Source organism: Sinocyclocheilus grahami, unplaced genomic scaffold (genome assembly GCF_001515645.1).
Source record: "Sinocyclocheilus grahami isolate Dianchi unplaced genomic scaffold, SAMN03320097.WGS_v1.1 scaffold226.1, whole genome shotgun sequence".
Taxonomy (NCBI): Eukaryota; Metazoa; Chordata; class Actinopteri; order Cypriniformes; family Cyprinidae; genus Sinocyclocheilus; species Sinocyclocheilus grahami.
The window spans coordinates 685,632-695,547 of record NW_015505405.1 but is presented as its reverse complement, the minus strand read 5'-3'; the positions used below and the strand labels follow the sequence as shown (position 1 = coordinate 695,547).

General features: G+C 39.1%; 3 protein-coding genes across 3 annotated transcripts in view; 2 read left to right on the top strand and 1 right to left on the bottom strand.

Annotated features, from left to right (window-relative positions):
- lamb1b (laminin, beta 1b) overlaps positions 1–2,230 on the top strand; it is a 38,377-nt gene extending 36,147 nt beyond the window's left edge. The window contains exons 32-33 of the mRNA XM_016287940.1: positions 1,386–1,545; positions 1,627–2,230. Coding sequence (XP_016143426.1) covers positions 1,386–1,545; positions 1,627–1,763 — 297 coding nt within the window. The 3' untranslated portion in view covers positions 1,764–2,230. The remainder of the gene's footprint in view (positions 1–1,385; positions 1,546–1,626) is intronic.
- Positions 1–9,916, top strand: part of acot18 (acyl-CoA thioesterase 18) — a 446,653-nt gene that overhangs the window by 70,470 nt on the left and 366,267 nt on the right.
- Positions 5,304–9,916, bottom strand: part of LOC107597013 (transmembrane and coiled-coil domains protein 3-like) — a 21,694-nt gene continuing 17,081 nt past the window's right edge. Inside the window, exon 2 of the mRNA XM_016287906.1 lies at positions 5,304–6,528. Within this exon, the coding sequence (XP_016143392.1) occupies positions 5,575–6,528 (954 nt within the window). The 3' untranslated portion in view covers positions 5,304–5,574. The remainder of the gene's footprint in view (positions 6,529–9,916) is intronic.

Sequence of the window (9,916 nt, the reverse complement as noted above, 5' to 3'; positions counted from 1 at the left end):
TCTTAACCGTGGCTTGTGTACTGCAAACACATACCAGCTTCATCACTGTGTCTGTCACGCGACTCTGTTCCCCTTTCAGGCTCTGTCTTTACATTTATTTTGAAAGATGAAGCTCGCGATTATGGTAAGGGGCGTTACATTTCTGACGAGTGCTTGCAGTGTTCGGCCAATCACAAGGCACTGGGTCAGCTGGCCAATCAGAGCAGACTGCGCTTGTCAAAGGAGGGGGCTTTGTTGAAAACGAAGTGTTTGAGAGAGGCGGGGCATAGAGGACCTACAATAATGTACAGTATTTGAAAAATAATGTGTTTTTTGAACATTAAAGCATGTCAACATATTCTGTGACACCAAATACACAAAATAATGATCTTTAAAAAAGCATCATATGACCCCTTTAAAGGGGTCATCGGATGCAAAATTAACTTTTTCAAGTAGTTTGAACATAAATGTATGTTGGAAGTGTGAGTACACATCCATCCTATAATTATAAAAATCCATCCAGTGTTTTTTTTTTTTTAATCCCTATTTTAAAATCTCCTTTCTCAAACCAGGCTGTTCTGAGATTCCTGTCAGAATGACGTAGTTCTGTACAGGCCCCTCCCACGATAGTTTGATTGACAGTAGTGTTTCAGCACAGACTGGACTGGTGTCTTACCTTAGACCCGCCCTGAGTGATCTGTCATCAGGCCCCCATTGTGTTGACGCGGGTGCAGGGGAAGACAAGATGTCTCCGATTAAGCGATTGAGGTGCTTTATTGTTGGATGTAATAATGAATATAGCAATCGTCATTTACTCCCGACATCTGAGCCGCTGAAGACGCAGAGGATTAACGTTACTTTCACTTTGAAGTGAATGCGCCACTCCCGATCAGCCTAAATGCATCTATGTTCACTCGAATCATTCGTGATCCAGCCTCATCTACAGAAGAAGTGAGTATAAGGGTTTTTTATGAATCTTTGCAAATCACCTTTCCTAATAATGTGCTAATTAACAAGTTTCACGATGAATGCGGCTGAAGTAAAGAGCGGCTCTGAAGAGAGGGGCGGGACCAGCAGAGCTCATTAACATTTAAAGCAACATGGACTATAATGGCTTGATAAAAACAGAGCTGATTTTGACAGGTTCAGAAATATGTTTTTTAACTTTTAACCAAAGTATGTTATAGACTTTTAATTAAGACCCTAAAGAGTCATATCAACTTGTGCAAAATTTGCATCCGATGACCCCTTTAAATATATTTAAGGTGTAAGGAAAATATTACTTTTTACTTGATGGATACACCACATTCATTCACCACAGGCATTAAATTGATACTTTGTATGATTATACTCTCTTATTCACTTATGACCCTCACAGGATGCATTTGTATATTTGTGTATTTTAGGAGATTGACTCACTCGTGGAACCTAAGTACCAACTGGCCAGTGGTCTGATAGATCAAAAGGCAGCAGGTGTGGTTGATGCACGTCAGAAGGCCGAGAAACTACGTCAGGAGGCAAAATATCTATTAATAGATGCCACAAGCAAACTGCAGAGACTGAGAGGTACAACTGCTCCCAGATTTGAAGATTAGATTATAGATTTACCTATGATTCCTGACTTTTCTTCCTCTTTAACTCTTCCAGAGCTGGAGAGATCATTTGAGGAAAATCAGCACATTCTGGTGGAGAAAGCTCAGGAGCTGGATGGACTGGAGAAGGAGGCCAGAGATGTACTGCAAGAACTCAGTCAGAAAATCACCATCTACAGCACCTGCGCTTAACTACCAAGAACTAATAAATAAAATAATACGCTCAGATTATAATCAGTTGTATATTATCAAAAACATGTTGCCTGAATCCAATTCAAGGTATCACATTGAAAAAGCAATGCAAGATTTTACTATGACCCTTCAATGTATAGCTATATATTTTTGTCTTTTCTATGAAACTATGAAAAAACTCATCCAGTGTATTGTGTCCGATATGAAGAATATTGCAGTGTGCAATTACCGCAATAATACTCGACAAACATTCCTCTGGGCGGAATAAGAGGAAGCCCCATCCATTGTGAACAGCAAATCAGTTTGGCTTTGCTTGATAAAACTGATGGTGACAAATGAAATGCCAAAATAAAAATTTGATAAAAACTGTGGAAACAGCAAAATGATGAAAACAACTATTGTACGATGTTTATTAAACATTTAAACGCATTAACTGATAATACAATAATCATTTAATAATAATAAAGCTTGAGTCAATTGAATATATAAATTACGTCTTCTCTAACTGTCGGTTTCATTTGATCGATTTCGATGTTGCTGTTATGCATATCTATGATTTTGCTGAAATTGGAGACAAAAAAGTCCGTAAAGCGACAAACGCAATGAGAGACTAACTCAAAAGGAAGGTAAACAGGTTTGCAAATTGCTTCTACAAAAACGAAACGACAGAAAAACGTTAACCAGTGTTGTGGAGTCGCGAACTACAAGTACAGCGACGCTGTTAGCTTAAAATGTACAAGCAAATTACTATTTATTTATTTTCCCAAGAATTCAACCATTTTACAACATCATCAGTAGAATACGTTCTAGCAATATTCACTCTTTTGAGTCGGTTTTTCTCAATAAATACGTCAAACGGAAAGCTAATCAATACATTTTGGTCTGAGGCTCAGACTGAATCACTTCACTCAAGTACTGAATTGTTTGAGGTAAATTCGATGTCTAACAGTCTTTTCGGATTTAAAAGCTCGGTCTGTATTTCTAGCCCGGAGTTTTGTTAAATATAGTGGCGTGTACTGTCATGCTTTTAAGTTTATTATTCCACTGAGTCTGACGACATGTTAATTGAAGCTTTTTTTCCCTGTAGTTTCATACCGGAGTTCATCATGCTCAGCTTCCTTCATCAACCACAATAGGGCGACAACCATCTTAAAGTCGCTGAAGCAAACGCGTTATCAGTGACCTTTGAAAATAATGAAAGACATTCAACGCTTCAGGTCTAGCAAAGGATTATCTTTCAGGTAACTAATGGCAAACAGCACAGGCAGTGTAATATAAAATGAGCTACAACTACATTTTAACAAGAAATAGTTAGAAGAACGAACAAAATGGTTTCATCCACTGAGAAACGCATCTGGTGGTTGAGTAAATAAAGAATCAACAAATAGTCCAATTTCAGTAAAAAATGAGGCCGTTTATTTTTAGGTTTAGACCACATTTAAGACCAGACCAATCTCCAACCACATGGACACTGAAGCATGTATAAAATCAATTTCCCCATGCTTAAAAGGTTAAAGGCTTCTAAAACTCTAATTATACACCACATTTTAGGTCAGGTTGGTGGGTAAATTCTGATTTTGTGGCTTATACAATCTTCAGTCAAAACCACAGGTAGGCACACACTCAAAGAGACTGAAATCAATTTGCATTGTGGGAATAATTAAAGCATACATTAAACCAAGCAAATTAAAAATGTATATAAAAAAATAGCAATTCTAACTTCCACGAGGGACAGTTCAGAATGTGTTACATAAACTTGACAGAGACATTTGTTTCCTTCTCATGTTCTAGTTTCTATAACCCCCAAGGCATTTCTATTACACAACAAACAAAAAGACAGTGTTTCCATCTTTTATGGTCAGTACAGAGCACCACTGCTCAGACTAAAGTATAAAAACAAAAATACCCCACACAGAATCTCATAAACCTGGGCGCTGTGTTTAAAGTGCCAGTGAAAAGAACTTCAGGCAATTTTAATAGTACAAATAATGCTAGAAAACAGTAAACGGACGAAACTCACAAAGCATGTCTAAAACATGTGCGTATTTGTTTGTATTTCACACAAAATTTTAAATAAAAAAAATAAGCATACATTTTACTGCATAAAGAAAATTAAGCATTTTTTAAGACCATTACCTTTTTTGCATTCTAACATTATAATTAAACATTTCCCAAACGTTCTCATTAATGCAATAAAAAACGTATTATTAAAATGAGAAAAAAAGCTACTCAAATTTTCTTCAACTATTGTTTTCAGATAGAATCAAAAATACATGAATAATATTTATAATAATAATGAGAATTACTCAAAAGTAAACCACCCATGAGAAAACGTATCATGACAATAATGTCACAGTACAAAAAAAATAGTAATAATGATACAAAAATAAAATAAAATATTAATATTAATAAATCTATGGTCTCTAATTAGTCTTCATGTTCTTTATCTTTTCTTATGATTGTGGGATGAAATATTACCCAGATGTGTTTTTGAGAGACTATACACACCATCGCCACCTAAAAGCACATAAAACGTGTAAAGTTAACCTTTACTTTTAAGACACAGCTTACAAAAGTTATTCGAAATAACACAATATAGTCACAGAGATGGACCCGTTTCTGCTACAGTACATCATGAATACTCTTTCACATACACACAAAAACACAACAGACCAAAAAAAAGAAGAAGAAAAGAAGGAAAGTGTTAAAGCCATCATCTTAGGACAGTCACATTATGAAGGGAACATCCCAGGAGGAGCACTTTATCTGACGAGAACATCACTGAACATGCATGTTTCATGTCCCTCATCTGTGCAGCAGCATTCGTTCTATTGCACACTGCAACTGCTCCCAGTTGCTCCAGCTATACACCAGTAGACACACGCATGCAAAAGTCCCGAACATGTGTAGACGACTTCGCATCAGTGGAGCGGAAAACTTAGCAGCAGTGGAGACGCACACCAAGATCACAGTGACGATGGCCAGCATGATGTTGATAAATTTTCCCAGCAGCACTTTGGCGTCGGCGCTTTCCAACTGCAAGACCTGCTGCTGCTGTTGCTGTAACTCCAACTTACTCACTCGCGTCTGACAAACTTCTAAAGCATCCTGCGGAGAGGAAGAGAAAGACACACAATTCCAGTTTTTAAATCTGATTGGCCAAGCAGCATTTCTTTGAATATTTGATATTTAGGCCCCGTCCACACAGAGACGTGTTTAGCTGTATATGCATACATTTTTTATCGTATAGGTGTTTCGTCCAGACGGATCCGGGGTTTTGGGAGAGTGAAACCGGTATTTTTTTAAACCAGGGTGTGCGATATATATCGTCTGCGATAATATCGTAATTGTTGTTTTAACGATGTGCGATTTGACACTATCGAGTATTGGTGATTCATGTATGTTATATATGGGGGTTATTTCATGTTATATGTGGGAATTATATTTCTTACATGCTCACAGCAGCATGTCTGTGGTTGTATTGGCAGTAGCAAGTCTCGGTACTTGCTCTGCTGCAGCAGGAGCATAGCAGATCTATTCCGCCAAAACAAAACACATTAACATTGCCATGTATATTACCATGCTAAACTCTCAGAGGGTTGTCATAACAGAATTACATTATAATGTAATGTGTGTAATGTAATTTTTAAATAGTGTTTTTAAAAATGAACACTAAATGAGCATTAGATAATGGTAAAGGTAATCTAAAAGGAAAAAAAGATAAATGAGCTTGCATAACTAATTCAATGTCGACCATTATCGATCTATCGATTGATCGTTATCTAGAACACTAATGTGTTACCAAGATTATTTACCTGAACCGCTCCTCTTGTAGTGTTTGCATAATATTCTCAAATTCACATCTAAACTGGGTCTTCAGAGTGTCAATGTCTTCTGACAGTAGATTCTGAGCTTCCCTCAACTCCCTGATGTCCTCCCAAGCTTCCACCAGCCGGCTGCTGTTTTCCCCTTGGCCTTCTTCTCTCCCAGACCCGCTGTGCTGCCCTGTCACACCTGATCCAGTCACATGACCATTACTCTCAACTGACATTGACGTCTCTGTGGAGCACTCGTCATCACTCTGGTATTTGGGCTTAGGGGTTATGGTGGCACTGCCGCTAAGGTTTCGGGCTCCCCCCTCCGCCTGCAGCCCACTTCCCGTCTCCATGGTGCTCTTCAGGTGTGCAATGTTGTCCGCGCTACCAAATTTGTTGCGAATGAGGTTTGCAATCTCTCTGGATTTGCTGAAGAAGAACGGTGGCGACAGTGAAACTCCCGGGCCAATAGTTTTGACTTTGTCCAAATGTGGGTGGCGCCCACTTCCTGTGACCACACTGTCCTTGAGGTTGTCTTTGAGCATCTCATTTTCTTTGGAGTGTGGTGGCGTGTGTTTGGTTCCATTCGAGATGTCACACCCCTTCATCTTGCGTTGATATTGCTCTAGCTTCTTCTGAAGCTGAGCGATATTGTGTGCCGTTTTCTGGTTCTTTTTCTCGAACACCTGTTTGATGCGGCTGCTCTGCTGCTTGTCGGCGCTGTTAATGAGTTTGAGATACTCAGCCACGTTCTCATCCTGTAAATTTTGCTCAATTCTCAGCTGCTCTTTCACTTTTAGCACTTTCTGCTGCAGGGTGTCCAGACCAGTACGTGATCGTGGGGTGTCCCGTACCACCAGATCAGAATCCAGATCTAAACAAGTCTCTGAACCTCCTCTACGCATGACCATTGGCACGCTGAGGGTGTTCACATCACCACCTCTCTCACCCTGAAAAGGAACAGAGAGAGAATAAAATGAATAACTTCAGGATGGATACAATAAGTGTCACACAAAGAGCTTGCATTTAGTACTGGCCAAAATAATAGCAATACATTTGATATTACATTGTTGGCCATACAAAATAGTTTTAGTATTATTTTTGTAGTATATATGTTTTAGTATTATTTATTTTTATGTGCTTGTGACATTATTATTGTTATATATATATATATATATATATATATATATTTATTTATTTATATAGTTCACTTCCAGAGTAAAAATTGCCTGATAATTTACTCACCCCATGTCATTCAAGATGTTCAAGTCTTTCTCCAATGGGTTGAAGGTACAAATTGAGGGCTCAAAGGGCTCTACACATGATCCCAGCCGAGGAGTAGGGGTCTTAATATCCAGCAAAACGATCGGTCATTTTCTTAAAAAAAAACATAATTTATGTACTTTTTTTACCACAAATGCTCATGTTGCACTAGCTTGACCTCACGCATTATGTAGTCACGTTGGAATGGTCAAGTGTGAAGTAGGCGGAAGTACCGACCCAGTGTTTACGAAGCGTGCAAAATGTGCAAAGACTAAAGGCCATTGCACACTTAGTCTGAAATTTTCGCATGTTGAAATATAAATACGACCTCACGTTGTGTCAATCGCGTTTACACACTGCCTCCGAAAACTTTCGTCCGTCATAAAAAAATTCGGATCAGGTTAGATTTTCTGCGTTTTCGCATCTGTTGCAAGCATTTTGATAGGAAAGGTTGATGAATACGCAAAAATTTTGGACTCAAAAAAAGGTAAAACAACGATGTCAGATGAAGTTGCACTGTAAAAAAAATTGTTTCAACTTAAAATAATTTGTTACCCCGCTGACTTTTGTCTAGTCCAGGGATGGCAAACTCCGGTCTGCCCTGCAGAGTTCAGCTCCAACCCTAATTAAAACTCAACTGCCTGTAGCTTTCTAGTAACCCTTCAGACCTTGATTAGCTTGTTCAGGTGTGTTTGATTAGGGTTGGAGCAAAATTTTGCAAGGCTGCGGCTCTCCAGGACAGATGTTCGCCACCCCTGGTCTAGTCAACTAAAATATCTAAGGGTGCTTTCACACCTGGCCCGTTGTTTCGGAACCTGGCGCGTTTCCCCCACTTAGCTCGGTTCGTTTGGGAATATGTGAACACGGCAATCTCGCTCGGATCCGCGCCAAAACAATCGGTCCGAGATCGCCTGAACGAGGTGGTCTCGACTCGATTGAAAGCGAACTCTGGAGCGGTTCGGTTGCAGTGAGAAAGCAATCCGATCTAACGGACCAACGAACCAGGCTATATCGCAATGTATAATGGGTAATTACGTAAGTTCCGTGAAAAATATGTATTAACAGCTGCATGTACTTAACCTTTTTGTAAAGAAATCTTAATATATCTTTTGGTGTGGATATATGCCAATTAATTAAATATAATTAGCACAAGATACATTCATTATTCTATTCAATACGTACACGAATCAAAACATTTTTCAAACCGAATATGTGTACTTAATCTGCCAAGCAAGCACAATTATGATGCTGTTAATATCAAAACAGCTCAATATTATCCACTTAATTGGCCTAATATACTGCATAATTGCACAAGTGAAAAGAACATGGCTTTTCCTGTCAAATGGCGTTTAATGATTAATGCTTGTAAAAGCTCTAATCATGTTTGTGCATGTGTCACTGAAGCAACTCTGAACCTCTTCTAACTTTGACCAAACTGTATCAGTGTCTTCAGGGCAGAAACGGTGCTCTGGAGAACTAGGTCAGTCAGATCAAACGTGTAAAACAGGCCGTCTGCTCATCTAACCTTCCTTACTTTCTCCTTTCTCCTTCCTGTGACATACACACACCTGGTGTCTGATTCACGTCATTAGTTATCTCTGCAATCTGGAATTTATCTTTTTTTTTTAAACATGCAGATTTCTTTAATAATATTGGCACATAACTTTTTTCTTTGATAATAATCTTAAATACTTAAAGGATTAGTTCACTTCCAGAGTAAAAATTGCCTGATAATTTACTCACCCCATGTCATTCAAGATGTTCAAGTCTTTCTCCAATGGGTTGAAGGTACAAATTGAGGGCTCAAAGGGCTCTACACATGATCCCAGCCGAGGAGTAGGGGTCTTAATATCCAGCAAAACGATCGGTCATTTTCTTAAAAAAAAACATAATTTATGTACTTTTTTTACCACAAATGCTCATGTTGCACTAGCTTGACCTCACGCATTATGTAGTCACGTTGGAATGGTCAAGTGTGAAGTAGGCGGAAGTACCGACCCAGTGTTTACGAAGCGTGCAAAATGTGCAAAGACTAAAGGCCATTGCACACTTAGTCTGAAATTTTCGCATGTTGAAATATAAATACGACCTCACGTTGTGTCAATCGCGTTTACACACTGCCTCCGAAAACTTTCGTCCGTCATAAAAAAATTCGGATCAGGTTAGATTTTCTGCGTTTTCGCATCTGTTGCAAGCATTTTGATAGGAAAGGTTGATGAATACGCAAAAATTTTGGACTCAAAAAAAGGTAAAACAACGATGTCAGATGAAGTTGCACTGTAAAAAAAATTGTTTCAACTTAAAATAATTTGTTACCCCGCTGACTTTTGTCTAGTCCAGGGATGGCAAACTCCGGTCTGCCCTGCAGAGTTCAGCTCCAACCCTAATTAAAACTCAACTGCCTGTAGCTTTCTAGTAACCCTTCAGACCTTGATTAGCTTGTTCAGGTGTGTTTGATTAGGGTTGGAGCAAAATTTTGCAAGGCTGCGGCTCTCCAGGACAGATGTTCGCCACCCCTGGTCTAGTCAACTAAAATATCTAAGGGTGCTTTCACACCTGGCCCGTTGTTTCGGAACCTGGCGCGTTTCCCCCACTTAGCTCGGTTCGTTTGGGAATATGTGAACACGGCAATCTCGCTCGGATCCGCGCCAAAACAATCGGTCCGAGATCGCCTGAACGAGGTGGTCTCGACTCGATTGAAAGCGAACTCTGGAGCGGTTCGGTTGCAGTGAGAAAGCAATCCGATCTAACGGACCAACGAACCAGGCTATATCGCAATGTATAATGGGTAATTACGTAAGTTCCGTGAAAAGCATTAGCTTTGTTGTTTTGCTAATACTTCAAAATGAACCATGTGAATGTTTGTGGGTGAGCACGTCTTCGCCATTCAAAATCAAAGCGCACTTTTTAATTTTATAATGCCGTCTTATTGCTCTTCTTCCTAGTATGTGCATTTTAATGATTTCCCGATGAATCCTGGACTCCTGCTCAGTGATAAATTAATATAACGACATTTACAAAAAAAACAAAAAAAAACTATAAGCCCGCGAAGCTGTTGTCGTTCCATCCTGACAG